General features: G+C 46.5%; 1 protein-coding gene across 1 annotated transcript in view; it reads left to right on the top strand.

The window, feature by feature from the left end:
* The first annotated feature begins 2,810 nt into the window (after positions 1-2,810).
* Positions 2,811-18,697, top strand: part of LOC135524875 (cAMP and cAMP-inhibited cGMP 3',5'-cyclic phosphodiesterase 10A-like) — a 174,800-nt gene continuing 158,913 nt past the window's right edge. The window contains exon 1 of the mRNA XM_064952731.1: positions 2,811-3,212. Within this exon, the coding sequence (XP_064808803.1) occupies positions 3,149-3,212 (64 nt within the window). The 5' untranslated portion in view covers positions 2,811-3,148. The remainder of the gene's footprint in view (positions 3,213-18,697) is intronic.

Below are 18,697 nucleotides of genomic sequence, written 5' to 3'. Positions count from 1 at the left end.
CTGCCTTTATATTATAATGACTGACTGACTGACTGCCTTTATATTATAATGACTGACTGACTGCCTTTATATTATAACTGACTGACTGACTGCCTTTATATTATAATGACTGACTGACTGCCTTTATATTATAATGACTGACTGACTGCCTTTATATTATAATGACTGACTGCCTTTATATTATAATGACTGACTGACTGCCTTTATATTATAATGACTGACTGACTGCCTTTATATTATAATGACTGACTGACTGCCTTTATATTATAATGACTGACTGCCTTTATATTATAATGACTGACTGCCTTTATATTATAATGACTGACTGACTGCCTTTATATTATAATGACTGACTGCCTTTATATTATAATGACTGACTGCCTTTATATTATAATGACTGACTGCCTGACTGACTGCCTTTATATTATAATGACTGACTGACTGCCTTTATATTATAATGACTGACTGACTGCCTTTATATTATAATGACTGACTGACCTTTATATTATAACTGACTTTATATTGACTGACTGCCTTTATATTATAATGACTGACTGACTGCCTTTATATTATAATGACTGACTGACTGCTTTTATATTATAATGACTGACTGCCTGCCTTTATATTATAATGACTGACTGACTGCCTTTATATTATAATGACTGACTGACTGACTGCCTTTATATTATACTGACTGACTGACTGCCTTTATATTATAATAACTGACTGACTGCCTTTATATTATAATGACTGACTGCCTTTATATTGTAATGACTGACTGCCTTTATATTATAATGACTGACTGCCTTTATATTATAATGACTGGCTGACTGCCTTTATATTATAATGACTGACTGACTGCCTTTATATTATAATGACTGACTGACTGACTGACTGCCTTTATATTATAATGACTGACTGCCTGCCTTTATATTATAATGACTGACTGACTGCCTTTATATTATAATGACTGACTGACTGACTGCCTTTATATTATAATGACTGACTGACTGACTGACTGCCTTTATATTATACTGACTGACTGCCTTTATATTAGAATAACTGACTGACTGCCTTTATATTATAATGACTGACTGACTGCCTTTATATTATAATGACTGACTGACTGCCTTTATATTATAATGACTGACTGACTGCTTTTATATTATAATGACTGACTGACTGCCTTTATATTATAATGACTGACTGCCTTTATATTATAATGACTGACTGACTGCCTTTATATTATAATGACTGACTGACTGACTGCCTTTATATTATACTGACTGACTGACTGCCTTTATATTATAATAACTGACTGACTGCCTTTATATTATAATGACTGACTGCCTTTATATTGTAATGACTGACTGCCTTTATTTATATTGCCTTTATATTATAATGACTGACTGCCTTTATATTATAATGACTGACTGCCTTTATATTATAACTGACTGACTGACTGCCTTTATATTATAAATGACTGACTGCCTTTATATTATAATAATGACTGACTGCCTTTATATTATAATGACTGACTGCCTGACTGACTGACTTTATATTATAATGACTGACTGACTGCCTTTATATTATAATAACTGACTGCCTTTATATTATAATTGACCTGCCTTTATATTATAATGACTACTGCCTTTATATTATAACTGACTGACTGCCTTTATATTATAATGACTGACTGACTGACTTCATATTATAATGACTGACTGCCTTTATATTATAATGACTGACTGCCTTTATATTATAATGACTGACTGACTGCCTTTATATTATAATGACTGACTGACTGCCTTTATATTATAATGACTGACTGACTGCTTTTATATTATAATGACTGACTGCCTGGCTTTATATTATAATGACTGACTGACTGCCTTTATATTATAATGACTGACTGACTGCCTTTATATGATAATGACTGACTGCCTTTATATTGTAATGACTGACTGCCTTTATATTATAATGACTGACTGACTGCCTTTATATTATAATGACTAGCTGTCTTTGTCATGCAACATGGTCTTTACCAGTGTAATGTTTGGCGTATCTCTGGCCAGACTATTCATTTTCACTATATAGAGCAAACTACTCTCTGATTTGGATTTTGCTACATTTTGATAGAGAAATAAATATATTATTCAATGTTGAATCAAAGCTCTATACTAGCTATATAGCATGTGGACTAGCATAATGTTGGAGACAAAGCGTAAATTGTGTTTGCATATAAAAAACGAACGCAAAGTGGGTCTATTGCTAATTCTATTCTAATGTGATTCTTCCTCCATTCTATTCCATTTGTCTTATCCCTCTTGTGGAGAATTCTCCACGTCTTTCATTTTAACATCAATAAAATATAGAGGATGTAGGCGGTACAGCAGCGGTTACCAACCAATGATTTATATAAACATTGTTACCAACCCTGAGAAAACACACTTATACACTCCCCTACCGACCCTGACTCACTGCTGTAGTACTGAAAACGCATAGCATATCGATCTGGAGACAGCTTTCGTGTGAAAGCTTTCGTACTCTCCAGAGAGTAGTCGACTGGCTGGGCGTGTGGTGTGGTGGTGGCTCAGCCCTTTCTGCAACGAGCGACACCCAGGATGAGTTAACTAAACACAACAGCTAGCTGGGGGGACGGGAGTCAGCGTACACCAACTAACTGTACGTTGCACTTCCCGGTTTATTTTATCCGTCGCCGTCTACGGTTTACAGTACACTCCCATTTCTCCCTCCTCCCAGCCCGTGCGCCTCCCTCCGTTCAGTCGCTCTTTTTCTCTTCCCAATCTTGCACTTTCACTGTTTCAGTGCTGCCAGGCGAGGAGAGGAGGCTTTCCAACCCACGTTTATCTACTCCTTGGAAGGCGAGTGAGGGGGAGACCCTTCACCACTACTGCTCTCGTCTATACGTTTACGTTACCGTGCTGGTAACGGACCACGTACTGCTCACGACCACGGCATTCCCGGCTCGGTTGGTCACGGACTATTAGGACCTAGGACATTTAATCTCATTCAGGACCAACCGCCCCAGTTCTAGCAGCGAGCAGCGGGAGTTTGAGCAGAGACGCACCGTAGCCTGGTTGATATCGGTAGCGTGTCCCTTCTCGCGCTCTGCTCGCTCACAGACATGGAAGATGGTCCGTCTTCGACAAGCTGTTTTAGAAGGATCACGGACTGTTTTCTGGGCTCAAGTAAGTACTCCCCCCCCCCCTGTGCAACAACAGTTAACCTGCTGAATGTGATCTTTATCACTGAGAGCATGAATCCATACGTTTTGTTATCCACGATTTGAAACACCGGATTTTGTGGCTCGAGCTTTGCATTTTTTTCCTGGATCAGAATTGCATATGGATAATCCACGAGTATTAATAGTTAACACACATGTCTTATTATGATCGGTTGCAACTATAACATTTAAAAAATGTCAAACTTTCTGAATGACAAAAGATGGATAGCTGATCGGTGATAACATCCGAAACATGGGTGTGGATTTAACAGGAGGAGAGAAGAGTAGAGTAGCACATCATGTAGTGAATTATAAGGATTATACAACAATCCTATACTTTACCAAGAAAATGGCACATATATTCTCAGGAGTAACGGAAAGAAATCCCCCGGTCCACCACGTGTCGTACGGTTAATGTAGACCTATGGCGCTTGTTGAGATGTTCACCGCGCCGCTGTCGACCCGTTTCACCACAACGGACTTGACTGAAAGAAAAACATGGGATTGCCATTGATCACACCACATAGTAAAGTTGGGGATTTACGGTGCCGCTCGCAAAACATATCCTTTATCCACGCAGCGGTGACGAACGTAAATGATGCTCTGGCGAAGTGAAATATAAATATTCAATGTGTATGTTTTATGTCTGTTTGATCATTTTACTGTAAACTCGAGCGTCAAAGACACATTTTCATTTGTGTGTAAACGTATTATTAAACATTAAAAAACAAACATTTGTACATTTGTACTGATATGTAATGATTAAATTGAGGTCACTCACAATCCACAGTTATAGTGTTACGCTGACGAATACATATTATAAATATTAAATATGATTAATTATTAATTAATTATTAATATAATACGTGTTATTAACTACACCCTACAAGTCCATTTGAGAAAGATATTTAATTCAGGAATATATATATATATATATATAAATGATGGGTGCCTAATCTAGGGACATAATACATATAATAGAGATATGATTGGAAAGCATTTGTGTTTCAGTATTAACGTCGGCATAGTTAGGTAGTTGGTGTGGTTTAGGTTCTTGGTTGTAGTCTGAAATACAGGCATCTGTGCCGAGGCGCATTGAAGCTGTTCTGGCGGCTGGTGGCCCATCGCCCTATTAAGATATTTTATGTTGGGGTTTCCTTTATTTTGACAGTTACCTGTGTCATTGAAAGTGTCACAAATTGAGCCATGTTGCTCTTATCCAATTCATTGACTTCTCACTCTGACAATCAATTAATCAGGTCTTAATTTAGGATAATCCTGACAGCACTTCCTGGGCCAGGGGAGATTGCTCAGGTATTGATTAATTGTGTCTGAGAGGGGAACTGAAAGTTCACAAAATGTCACACGCTTTAGTCCCTCTGTCTCACTGGGGAAAATACATACTTTCCATGCATCATATCCTGTGTAATTTATTTACACATTGTGGGTAGCTTTTTTTGTTGTTGTTGTTTTTTTACTCAAAATGAAGTAAGTGTTTATTATTTGTTGTCTAGTTAGGGGGGAGATCATGCAACACATCTGAACTCTATTCTATTGGATGGATGAAAGTGTACAAGAACACATTTAGAACACATTATCCACGTAATAGATAGAATACACGACATGCATTTCTGATCCATGGATGTGAAGTACAGTAGAGGACTCTGAATGCCCCGGTACTGGCTGGATGAGAGCAGCTCTGTTCTCTTATTGAGAGGAAACTGTATATGCTTCCAAAGGCGGGACTTTTCTTTGACATTTTTTTTTTGCTGACGTCCGGGAGACACAGTCAAAACTGTCCACTAGGGGCAAAAGTAAAAACTGCAATGCCCGGAGCTGGGAGCGGGAGCAGGAGCGGGAGCTGGGAGCGGGAGCTGGGAGTTGGGAGCGGGAGCTGGGAGAGGGAGCTGGGAGCGGGAGCTGGGAGTTGGGAGCGGGAGCTGGGAGAGGGAGCTGGGAGCTGGAGTGGGGGCTGGAGTGGGAGCTGGGAGAGGGAGCTGGGAGCGGGAGCTGGGAGAGGGAGCTGGGAGCGGGAGCTGGGAGAGGGAGCTGGGAGCTGGAGTGGGGGCTGGAGTGGGAGCTGGGAGCGGGAGCTGGGAGAGGGAGCTGGGAGCGGGAGCTGGGAGAGGGAGCTGGGAGCTGGAGTGGGGGCTGGAGAGGGAGCTGGGAGCGGGAGCTGGGAGAGGGAGCTGGGAGCTGGACCGGGGGCTGGGAGCGGGAGCTGGGAGAGGGAGCTGGGAGCGGCAGCTGGGAGCGGGAGAGTGAGAGGAAGCTGGGAGCGGGAGCGGGAGAGGGAGCTGGGACCTGGAGCTGGGAGATGGAGCTGGAGCTGGGAGCGGGAACTGGGAGCTGGGAGCGGGAGCTGGGAGCGGGAACTGGGAGCTGGGAGCGGGAGCTGGAACGGGAGCTGGAGCGGGGGCTGGAGTGGGAGCGGGACCTGGGACCTGGGAGCTGGAGCTGGGAGAGGGAGCTGGGAGCGGGAGCTGGGAGCGGGAGAGGGAGCTGGGAGCGGGAGCGGGAGAGGGAGCTGTGAGATGGAGCTGGAACTGGGAGCGGCAGCTGGGAGCTGGGAGCGGGAGCTGGGAGCTGGGAGCGGGAGCTGGAACGGGAGCTGGAGCGGGGGCTGGAGTGGGAGCGGGAGCTGGGACCTGGGAGCTGGAGCTGGGAGAGGGAGCTGGGAGCGGGAGCTGGGAGTGGGAGAGGGAGCTGGAGCTGGGAGCTTGAGCTGGGAGCGGGAACTGGTGCTGGGAGCGGGAGATGGGAGCGGGAACTGGGAGCGGGAGCTGGGAACAGGAGCTGGGAGCAGGGAGCGGGAGCTGGGAGCAGGAGCTGGGAGCAGGGAGCTGGGAGCGGGAGCTGGGAGCTGGGAGCGGGAGCAGGAGCTGGGAGCAGGGAGCTGGGAGCGGGAGCTGGGAGCGGGAGCTGGGAGCTGGGAGCGGGAGCTGGGAGCGGGAACTCACTGCTTAGTCCACTGTGCCATCCACTATGAGTTAGCAAGGCAAGTTTTAATTAATGGCTGAATTTAACCCAAACCAAAAACCTTAATCCTTAATTTAACCAAACGGGAATTAATGGCTGAATTTTTAACCAATCGGAATGAATGCCTTAATTTAACTGTAGAGTTGTTTACTTTAAACTCACAAGGGAGCTTTGTGCTTAAATACAGGATGTCACCACAAGGGGCAACAGTGAGGACTATTACCATGAGGTAGGCTTGTGTTTTGCTAGGGCGCTGAGGACAGGGGTAGCAGAAGGGTGTAATCCGCAATCTCAGGTTCTAAGGGTCACATGTTCAATCCCAGTTATAGACACTAGTTTTTTTAATGATAAATCCCATGCAGACTTGTTTTCAAGTTAGAACTCTGCAATGTGATCTACACCTCGATAGACTGATAGAAATCGTCTTTATTTTCTTTAATGATCAATTTAAGTGTCATTATTTCTATATTTCTATATAGAATTTCTAAAGCTAGTAGGACAGGTGTGGCTTCGTGACAATGACCACAAGAACAGCCCATTTGACAGCTCTAACGCAGTTACACCCTCTAACACAGTTACACCCTCTAACACAGTTACACCATCTAACACAGTTACACCTCTAACGCATTTACACCTCTAACACAGTTACACGTTACACCCTCTAACGCAGTTACAACTCTAACACAGTTACACCCTCTAACACGTTACACCTTTAACGCAGTTACACCCTCTAACGCAGTTACACCCTCTAACACAGTTACACCCTTTAACACAGTTACACCACTAACGCAGTTACACCCTCTAACACAGTTACACCCTTAAACACAGTTACACCTCTAACACAGTTACACCCTCTAAAGCAGTTACACACTCTAACGCAGTTACACCCTCTAACACAGTTACACCTCTAACACAGTTACACCCTCTAACACGTTACACCCTCTAACGCAGTTACACCTCTAACACAGTTACACCCTCTAACACAGTTACACCCTCTAACACGTTACACCCTCTAATGCAGTTACACCTCTAACACAGTTACACCCTCTAACACAGTTACACCCTCTAACGCAGTTACACCCTCTAACACAGTTACACCCTCTAACGCAGTTACACCTCTAACACAGTTACACCCTTAAACACAGTTACACCTCTAACACAGTTACACCCTCTAACACAGTTACACCTCAAACACGGTTACACCCTCTAACACGTTACACCCTCTAACGCAGTTACACCTCTAACACAGTTACACCCTCTAACGCAGTTACACCCTCTAACGCAGTTACACCCTCTAACACAGTTACACCCTCAACGCAGTTACACCTCTAACACAGTTACACCCTCTAACACAGTTACACCCTGTAACACAGTTACACCCTCTAACACAGTTACACCCTCTAACACAGTTACACCTCTAACGCAGTTACACCCTCTAACACAGTTACACCTCTAACACAATTACACCCTCTAACGCAGTTACACCCTCTAACGCAGTTTCACCCTCTAACACAGTTACACCTCTAACACAGTTACACCCTCTAACACGTTACACCCTCTAACGCAGTTACACCTCTAACACAGTTACACCCTCTAACACAGTTACACCCTCTAACGCAGTTACACCTCTAACACAGTTACACCCTCTAACACAGTTACACCCTGTAACACAGTTACACCCTCTAACGCAGTTACACCCTCTAACACAGTTACACCATCTAACATAGTTACACCCTCTAACGCAGTTACACCCTCTAACGCAGTTACACCCTCTAACGCAGTTACACCCTCTAACACAGTTACACCTCTAACACAGTTACACCTCAAACACAGTTACACCCTCTAACACGTTACACCCTCTAACGCAGTTACACCTCTAACACAGTTACACCCTCTAACGCAGTTACACCCTCTAACGCAGTTACACCCTCTAACGCAGTTACACCTCTAACACAGTTACACCCTCTAACGCAGTTACACCCTCTAACACAGTTACACCCTCTAACGCAGTTACACCCTCTAACACAGTTACACCCTTAAACACAGTTACACCTCTAACACAGTTACACCCTCTAACGCAGTTACACCCTCTAACGCAGTTACACCCTCTAACACAGTTACACCTTTAACACAGTTACACCCTCTAACACAGGTACACCTCAAACACAGTTACACCCTCTAACACAGTTACACCCTGTAACACAGTTACACCCTCTAACACAGTTACACCCTCTAACACAGTTACACCTCTAACACAATTAAACCCTCTAACGCAGTTACACCCTCTAACGCAGTTTCACCCTCTAACACAGTTACACCCTCTAACACAGTTACACCCTCTAACGCAGTTACACCTCTAACACAGTTACACCCTCTAACACAGTTACACCCTGTAACACAGTTACACCCTCTAACGCAGTTACACCCTCTAACACAGTTACACCATCTAACATAGTTACACCATCAAACACAGTTACACCCTCTAACACAGTTACACCCTCTCGTTGATCAACAGACATACGTCATCTACATCTTCACCTGCCATTTATAGCCCTTACTATGTGACACTGAAGCAGCAAACTTTAATATTTGCGTCATTCTCAAAACTTTTGACCACAACTATACTCTCATTTTCACCCGTGTGTGTGTGTGTGTGTGTGTGTGTGTATGTATGTATGTGTGTGTGTGTGTGTGTGTGTGTGTGTGTGTGTGTGTGTGTGTGTGTGTGTGTGTGTGTGTGTGTGTGTATGTGTGTGTGTGTGTGTGTGTGTGTGTGTGTGTGTGTGTGTGTGTGTGTGTGTGTGTGTGTGTGTGTGTGTGTGTGTGTGTGTGTGTGTGTGTGTGTGTGTGTGTGTGTGTGTGTGTGTGTGTGTATGTATGTATGTGTGTGTGTGTGTGTGTGTGTGTGTGTGTGTGTGTATGTATGTGTTGTGTATGTGTGTGTGTGTGTGTTTGCCTTTACATTTCTATCACTCAATTTGTAACACTTCAGCGAAACAGAATGAACACACTCAGCACTAGGACTCTGAGGTCAGAACACACGCAGCCCTAGGACTCTGAGGTCAAAACACACTCAGCCCTAGGACTCTGAGGTCAGAACACACTCAGCCCTAGGACTCTGAGGTCAGAACACACTCAGCCCTAGGACTCTGAGGTCAGAACACACGCAGCCCTAGGACTCTGAGGTCAGAACACACTCAGCCCTAGGACTCTGAGGTCAGAACACACGCAGCCCTAGGACTCTGAGGTCAGAACACACACTCAGCCCTAGGACTCTGAGGTCAGAACACACGCAGCCCTAGGACTCTGAGGTCAGAACACACTCAGCCCTAGGACTCTGAGGTCAGAACACACTCAGCCCTAGGACTCTGAGGTCAGAACACACGCAGCCCTAGGACTCTGAGGTCAGAACACACGCAGCCCTAGGACTCTGAGGTCAGAACACACGCAGCCCTAGGACTCTGAGGTCAGAACACACGCAGCCCTAGGACTCTGAGGTCAGAACACACTCAGCCCTAGGACTCTGAGGTCAGAACACACGCAGCCCTAGGACTCTGAGGTCAGAACACACTCAGCCCTAGGACTCTGAGGTCAGAACACACTCAGCCCTAGGACTCTGAGGTCAGAACACACTCAGCCCTAGGACTCTGAGGTCAGAACACACTCAGCCCTAGGACTCTGAGGTCAGAACAAAACACAGGCCTTGTGTCAGTGTGAATGGGACACTGTGCTCCACTATAGGGATGGGACTTGAATATTCAGAAGGATAGACTATTATATTATACATGTTTCATGTGTAGCTTGTTATGATGGTTGGCCAGTCAAAGCAGCGTTACAGTCAGAGGCTCCATGTGCAGCAAGTGAAGTAGAGGATTTCTAATCAATACGACATGGAATTAAAAGGAGGGAATGAAGTTGGCTGAAGGAGAAGGAGAAGGCTACAATGATCAACCTACAGGTTGTTTCATATGAATGGAGTTGTTTTAGACAAGGACGACCTCAAAATAGCCTCAGTTGGCCTCGTTGCTTTAGCTAGCTAGGTGGCTAACTTAGCTGACTATTGTACTGACTACGAATTGATGCAGCCAAGACACTACCAGATGGTATGATAGAGACCCTAAGGCTGCAACGAGTTTGTCTCTCTCTGCCTCTCTCTGCCTCTCTCTCTCTCTCTCTGTCTCTCTCTCTCTCTCTGTCTCTCTCTCTCTCTCTCTCTCTCTCTCTCTCTCTCTCTCTGTCTCTCTCTCTGTGTCTCTCTATGTCTCTCTGTCTCTCTCTCTCTCTCTCTCTCTCTCTCTCTCTCTCTCTCTGTCTCTCTCTCTCTCGCTCTCTTCATGCGAGCAAGTTTCCGTTTAAGTTTTAGAAAAATGTATTTTTCTATAAAACACATGTATTTGGACTATCTGAATATCCCCATCCTACTCCAGTCGAGCCCTCTGTTCCACAGATAAGGTAAGAAACACATGCTCTCTCTCCACTGCCTGGCAAGCTGTTGACGCACACACCCTTCTCCCCCTCCTCACCCTTCTCTCCCTCCACACCCTTCTCCCCCTCCACACCCTTCTCCCCCTCCTCACCCTTCTCTCCCTCTACACCCTTCTCCCCCTCCTCACCCTTCTCCCCCTCCACACCCTCCACACCCTTCTCCCCCTCCACACCCTTCTCCCCCTCCACACCATTCTCCCCCTCCACACCCTTCTCCCCCTCCACACCCTTCTCCCCCTCCACACCCTTCTCACCCTCCTCACCCTTCTCCCCCTCCACACCCTTCTCCCCCTCCACACCCTTCTCCCCCTCCTCACCCTTCTCCCCCTCCACACCCTTCTCCCCCTCCACACCCTTCTCCCCCTCCACACCATTCTCCCCCTCCACACCCTTCTTCCCCTCCACACCCTGCTCCCCCCTCCACACCCTTCTCCCCCTCCTCACCCTTCTCACCCTCCTCACCCTTCTCCCCCTCCACACCATTCTCCCCCTCCACACCCTTCTTCCCCTCCACACCCTGCTCCCCCTCCACACCCTTCTCCCCCTCCACACCCTTCTCCCCCTCCACACCCTTCTCCCCCCTCCACACCCCTTCTCCCCCTCCACACCCTTCTCCCCCTTCTCACTCATCTCCCCCTTCACACCCTTCTCCCCCTCCTCACCCTTCTCCCCCTCCACACCCTTCTCCCCCTCCACACCCTTCTCCCCCCTCCTCACCTGTCTTCCCCTTCTGACCTGTCTCCCTCCTCCTCATCCGTCTCCCCTCTCCTCACCCGTCTCCCCCTCCCTCCCTCCTCCCTCTCTGTCTCCCTCCTCCCTCTCTGTCAATTAAGTTCAAGGGTTTATTGGCATGGGAAACATGTGTTAACATTGCCAAAGCAAGTGAAATAGATAATAAATAAATTAACAGTAAACATTACACTCACCCTTCTACCCCATCCTCCCCCTTCTCCCCCTCCACACCCGTTTCCCCCCTCCTCACCGGTCTCCCCCTCCACACCCATCTCCTCCCTCCTCGTTCTTCTCCCCCCTCCACACCCTTCTCCCCCCTCCACACCCCTCCCCTCCCTCCTCACCCGTCTCTCCCTCCTCCCCCCTCCTCACCCCCCTGCCTCCTCACCTGTCTCCCCCTTCCTCCCCTGTCTCCTCCCTCCTCACCCGTCTCCCCTCTCCTCATCCGTCTCCCCCTCCTCTCCCGTCTCCCGTCTCCCCCTCCCTCCTCCCTTTCTGTTTCCTCCTCCCTCTCTGTCGCCCCCTTCCTTCCTTCCCTCCCTCTCTGTCAATTCAATTTAAGGGCTTTATTGGCATGGGAAACATATGTTAACATTGCCAAAGCAAGTGAAATAGATAATAAACAAAAGTGAAATAAACAATACAAACATTACACATACAGAAGTTCGAAAAGAATAAAGACATTACAAATGTCATATTATATATATATATATATATATATATATATATATATATATATATACAGTGTTGTAACGATGTACAAATAGTTAAAATGCAAAGGGGAAAATAAATAAGCATACATATGGGTTGTATTTACAATGGTGTTTGTTCTTCACTGGTTGCCATTTCTTGGTATTTCAACCAGTAGATATGGGAGTTTATGAAAATGGGGTTTGTTTTTTTCTAATTGATTGTGGATCTGTGCCATCTGAGGGAATAAGGTCTCTCTAATGTGGTCGTACATTTTGCAGGAGGTTAGGAAGTGCAGCTCAGTTTTTACCTCATTTTGTGGGCAGTGTGAACATAGCCTGTCTTTTCTTGAGAGCAATGTCTGCCTACGGCGGCCTTTCTCAATAGTAAGGCTATGCTCACTGAGTCTGTACAGCCATTGCCAAAAGTTTTGGGAATGACACAAATATACATTTTCACAAAGTTTGCTGCTTCAGTGTCTTCAGATATTTTTTTCAGAAGTTACTATGGAATACTGAAGTATAATTACAAGCATTTCATAAGTGTTGAAGGCTTTTATTGACAATTACATGAAGTTGATGCAAAGAGTCAATATTTGCAGTGTTGACCCTTCTTTTTCAAGACCTCTGCAATCCGCCCTGGCATGCTGTCAATTAACTTCTGGGCCACATCCTGACTGATGGCAGCCCATTCTTGCATAATCAATGCTTGGAGTTTGTCAGAATTAGTGTTTTTTTGTTTGTCCACCCACCTCTTGAGGATTAACCACAAGTTCTCAATGGGATTAAGGTCTGGGGAGTTTCCTGGCCATAGACCCACAATATCGATGCTTTGTTCCCCGAGCCACTTTTTCCTTATGGCAAGGTGCTCCATCATGCTGGAAAAGGCATTGTTCGTCACCAAACTGTTCCTGGATGGTTGGGAGAAGTTGCTCTTGGAGGATGTGTTGGTACCATTCTTTATTCATGGTTGTGCTCTTAGGCAAAATTGTGAGTGAGCCCACTCCCTTGGCTGAGAAGCAACCCTACACATGAATGATCTCAGGATGCTTTACTGTAGGCATGACACAGGACTGATGGTAGCGCTCAGCTTGTCTTCTCCAGACAAGCATTTTTCCGGATGCCCCAAACAACCGGAAAGGGGATTCATCAGACAAAATGACTTTACCCCAGTCCTCAGCAGTCCAATCCCTGGACCTTTTGTAGAATATCAGTCTGTCCCTGATGTTTTTCCTGGAGAGAAGTGGCTTCTTTGCTGCCCTTCTTGACACCAGGCCATCCTCCAAAAGTTTCGCCTCACTGTGCGTGACTTTTTTCAAAAAAGTTTCAGTCTCTCGATGTGCAAAACTGATAGAGACATACCCCAAGCGACTTACAGCTGTAATCGCAGCAAAAGGTGGCGCTACAAAGTATTAACTTTAGAGGGCTGAATAATTTTGCACGCCCAATTTTTCAGTTTTTGATTTGTTAAAAAAGTTTGAAATATCCAATAAATGTCGTTCCACTTCATGATTATGTCCCACTTGTTGTTGATTCTTCACAAAAAAATACAGTTTTATATCTTTATGTTTGAAGCCTGAAATGTGGCAAAAGGTCGCAAAGTTCAAGGGGGCCGAATACTTTCGCAAGGCACTGTACTTGTTGTTTGTGTACATGGATTTTATAATGCCGTATGTTTTACCCCCAACACCACTTTCTATCAATTTGTATAGCAGATCCTCCGATCAGACCCTCATGCCAAATTGAGTCAAAAGCTTTTTTGAAATCAACAAAGCATGAGGAGACTTTGCCTTTGTTTTGGTTTGTTTGTTTGTCAATTAGTAGGGTGAATACATGGTCTGACGTACGGTAATTTGGTAAAATGCCAATTTGACATTTGCTCAGTACATTGTTTTCACTGAGGAAATCTGCTGTTAATGATAATGCAGAGGATTTTCCCAAGGTTGCTGTTGACGCATATTCCACGGTAGTTATTTGGGTCAAGTTTGCCTCCATTTTTGTGGATTGGGGTGATCAGTCCTTGGTTCCAAATATTGGGGAAGATGCCAGAGCTAAGGATGATGTTAAAGAGTTTTAGTATAGCCAATTGGAATTTGTTGTCTGTATATTTGATCATTTCATTGAGGATACCATCAACACCACAGGCCTTTTTGGGTTGGAGAGTTTTTATTTTGTCCTGTAACTCATTCAATGTAATTGGAGAATCCAGTGGGTTCTGGTAGTCTTTAATAGTTGATTCTAAGATTTGATAATGTATATATTTTTGTTCTTTGTTCTTTGTTATAGAGACAAAAATATTGGAGAAGTGGTTTATACATACATCACTCTGTTTTGGATAGATAATTCTTTGTGTTGTTTGTTTAGAGTTGTCCAATTTTCCCAGAAGTGGTTAGAGTCTATGGATTCTTCAATTACATTGAGCTGATTTCTGACATGCTGTTCCTTATTTTCCCGTAGTGTATTTCTGCATTGTTTCAGTGATTCACCATAGTGAAGGCAAAGACTCGTGTTTTCTGGGTCTCTATGTTTTTGATTGGATGGGTCTTTCAATTTCTTTCTTAGGTTTTTCCATTCTTTATCAAACCATTTGTCATTGTTGGTAACTATGACTATGTACAGACCCAGCTTGTGAAAGAGCTGCAGGAGTTGTGACCTGTTTTTGTTGGTTATGTTGTCATAGTTGTGCCTGGGGGGGGGGGGGTGTTGGTCCCCCTGTCACCTCCAGGTAGGTGTTGGTTCCCCTGTCACCCACAGGTCCCCCTGTCACCTCCAGGTCCCTCTGTCACCTCCAGGTCCCCCTGTCACCTCCAGGTAGGTGTTGGTTCCCCTGTCACCTCCAGGTAGATGTTGGTTCCCCTGTCACCTCCAGGTCCCCCTGTCACCTCCAGGTCCCTCTGTCACCTCCAGGTTCCCCTATCACCTCCAGGTAGGTGTTGGTTCCCCTGTCACCTCCAGGTAGGTGTTGGTTCCCCTGTCACCTCCAGGTAGATGTTGGTTCCCCTGTCACCTCCAGGTTCCCCTGTCACCTCCAGGTAGGTGTTGGTTCCCCTGTCACCTCCAGGTAGGTGTTGGTTCCCCTGTCACCTCCAGGTAGGTGTTGGTTCCCCAGTCACCTCCAGGTAGGTGTTGGTTCCCCTGTTCCCCTGGAGACAGAGAGGGAGGAGACAGAGAGACAGAGAGGGAGGAGACAGAGAGGGAGGGCAAGGGGAGACAGAGAGGGAGGAGGGAGGAGACAGAGAGGGAGGAGGGAGGAGACAGAGAGGGAGGAGGGAGGGAGGAGACAGAGAGGGAGGAGGGAGGAGACAGAGAGGGAGGGCAAGGGGACACAGACAGGGAGGAGGGAGGAGACAGAGAGGGAGGAGGGAGGAGACAGAGAGGGAGGGCAAGGGGAGACAGACAGGGAGGAGGGCAGGGGGAGACAGAGAGGGAGGAGGGAGGAGACAGAGAGGGAGGAGGGAGGAGACAGAGAGGGAGGGCAAGGGGAGACAGAGAGGGAGGAGGGAGGAGACAGAGAGGGGGAGGGAGGGAGACAGAAAGGGAGGGGGAGGGAGGGGACAGAGAGGGAGGAGGGAGGAGACAGAGAGGGAGGAGGGAGGAGACAGAGAGGGAGGAGGGAGGGAGGAGACAGAGAGGGAGGAGGGAGGAGACAGAGAGGGAGGAGACAGAGAGGGAGGGCAAGGGGAGACAGACAGGGAGGAGGGAGGAGACAGAGAGGGAGGGCAGGGGGAGACAAAGAGGGAGGTGGGAGGAGGAGACAGGGAGGGAGGAGACAGAGAGGGAGGAGGGAGGAGACAGAGAGGGAGGTGGGAGGGAGGAGACAGAGAGGGAGGTGGGAGGGAGAAGACAGGGAGGGAGGAGACAGCGAGGGACGAGGGAGGAGACAGGGAGGGAGGAGGGAGGGAGGAGACAGAGAGGGAGGAGGGAGGAGACAGAGAGGGAGGGCAGGGGGAGACAGAAAGGGAAAGAGTGTGTATGTGTATGTGCAATACTTATCTGTTTTATGAGGGAAAATGTCACTTCATTGTGCCTGACATTTGTAGTGTTTCGGGTTGACCTCTCACTTCTGACTGTGACGTCATAACTGTTCGTTTTAAAGGGGAACTTTGATCTGACTACACCTGTGTAAAGTGTGCGCTGTGTGTGTGTGTGTGTGTTTTGTGTGTAGATTGCTGACTATTTTTATTTATTAAATCCATTTTAGAGTAAGGCGTAACGTAACAAATTGTGGAAAAAGTCAAGGGGTCTGAATACTGATTATATAGCTAGGTATACAAGCTATTTTTTACCTTAGCCTAGTGGTTAGAGCGTTCGACTAGTAACCGGAAGGTTGCGAGTTCAAACCCCCGAGCTGACAAGGTACAAATCTGTCGTTCTGCCCCTGAACAGGCAGTTAACCCACTGTTCCCAGGCCGTCATTGAAAATAAGAATTTGTTCTTTAACTGACTTGCCTGGTTAAATAAAGGTAAAATTAAAATAAAAAAATTCACTAGGAAAGTCAGTTAAGAACAAATTCTTATTTTCAATGATGGCCTAGGAATAGAGAGGGAGGGGGGCCAGAGGGGGAGGGGGTTAACTGCCTGTTCCGGGGCAGAATGACAGATTTGTACCTGGTCAGCTCTGGAATTCGATCCTGCAACCTTTTGGTTACTAATCCAACGCTCTAGCCACTAGGCCTACGCCCTATCATAAGACGAATGACAAAAATGAAATAACTTCAAATTACTTGGCGTCCACATCCCAGAGATGCTGAAATGGTCTAACTACACGGACACCGTAGTGAGGAAGGCACGACAGCGACTCTTCAAACTCAGGATGTTGAAGAAATTTGGCCTGTCCCAGAGGTCCCTGACAGTGTTCTATAGGAGCACCATGGAGAGCATACTGTCAGGCTGCATCACAGTGTTCTATAGTGGCACCATCGAGAGCATACTGTCAGGCTGCATCACAGTGTTCTATAGTAGCACCATCGAGAGCATACTGTCAGGCTGCATCACAGTGTTCTATAGTAGCACCATCGAGAGCATACTGTCAGGCTGCATCACAGTGTTCTATAGTAGCACCATCGAGAGCATACTGTCAGGCTGCATCACAGTGTTCTATAGTAGCACCATCGAGAGCATACTGTCAGGCTGCATCACAGTGTTCTATAGTAGCACCATCGAGAGCATACTGTCAGGCTGCATCACAGTGTTCTATAGTAGCACCATCGAGAGCATACTGTCAGGCTGCATCACAGTGTTCTATAGGAGCACCATCGAGAGCATACTGTCAGGCTGCATCACAGTGTTCTATAGGAGCACCATCGAGAGCATACTGTCGGGCTGCATCACAGTGTTCTATAGTAGCACCATCGAGAGCATACTGTCGGGCTGCATCACAGCCTGACAGTACGCCCTGTTCTCCCAGCTTCAATCACTCAGATGAGGGCAGTATAGGAGCATCATGGAAAAGACTGAAAGACTGGCCAATAGTTTCTACCCTCATACCCCCCCCCCATCCTTCCCATGTAACACTGTGTATATAAGATCCATGTATGTAGAATATATGATTAATGTATTTGTAACAACATAGGTGTAAAAAATACTGAAATGCTAAACAAAGTTACTGTTTCCCTCCGAGGAGGGGGAGGAGGAGGAGGAGGCGGAGGAGGAGGAGGGGGAGGAGGAGGAGGTGGAGGAGGAGGAGGGGAGGAGGAGGAGGAGGAGGTGGAAGAGGGGAGGAGGGGGAGGAGGGGGGGAGGAGGAGGAGGGGGAGGAGGAGGAGGAGGGGGGAGGAGTTGGAGGAGGGGGGAGGGGGAGGAGGAGGTGGAGGAGGAGGAGGGGGAGGAGGAGGAGGAGGTGGAAGAGGGGGAGGAGGAGGAGGGGGAGGAGGAGGTGGAGGAGGGGGAGGGGGAGGAGGAGGAGGAGGAGGAGGAGGAGGGGAGTGTGGATTGGTGGATGGGCCTATAAAAATAAATAAAATGTTACACATGAGAGGTTAGATAGGTTGTGTGAGGGTCCGGGTGGTGGAGTGGATGACATCTTGGTGCTTGAACTCAGAGCCCCCCTCGAGGACCTGTTCTCTTTTCAAACGAGAAGAGGAGGAGTGACGCAGATCAACATCTCCAGAGGGTCTGTACCCAGCTAGCACATTTTGTTACTTGGAAGTTGTGGGAACGTAGGTTTTTTGGGTTTCCAGACCAGTAAAACATATATATATTTTAAAAACGTTCTAAGAACGGAATGTTTTAACGATGGTTCCTGTTAAGGAGTGTAGTTGGTAGGTATTCGACTAGCCGGACTGTTCCCCCGGACTCCATGATATCATACTGAAACAGCTCCCTGAAAGTTTTCCTGGGAGGTTTTTATTAACGTTCGATAAAACGTTTAATAACACTGCTGGCTTCGTTGAACTGTTTTGTTTTGAACTCCGAGCACAAATAGGACATGTCTTTACTTTTGCATTAACCTGTTGATGCTCTGGGGGCGCTATTTCATTTTTGGATGAAAAACGTTCCCATTTTAAACAAGATATTTTGTCACAAAAAGATGCTCGACTATGCATATAATTGATAGCTTTCGAAAG

The sequence above is a fragment of the Oncorhynchus masou genome, chromosome 31 (assembly GCF_036934945.1).
Source record: "Oncorhynchus masou masou isolate Uvic2021 chromosome 31, UVic_Omas_1.1, whole genome shotgun sequence".
Lineage (NCBI taxonomy): Eukaryota > Metazoa > Chordata > Actinopteri > Salmoniformes > Salmonidae > Oncorhynchus > Oncorhynchus masou.
Note: the sequence above shows the minus strand (reverse complement) of the source record. Positions and strands in the feature narration are given on the sequence as shown.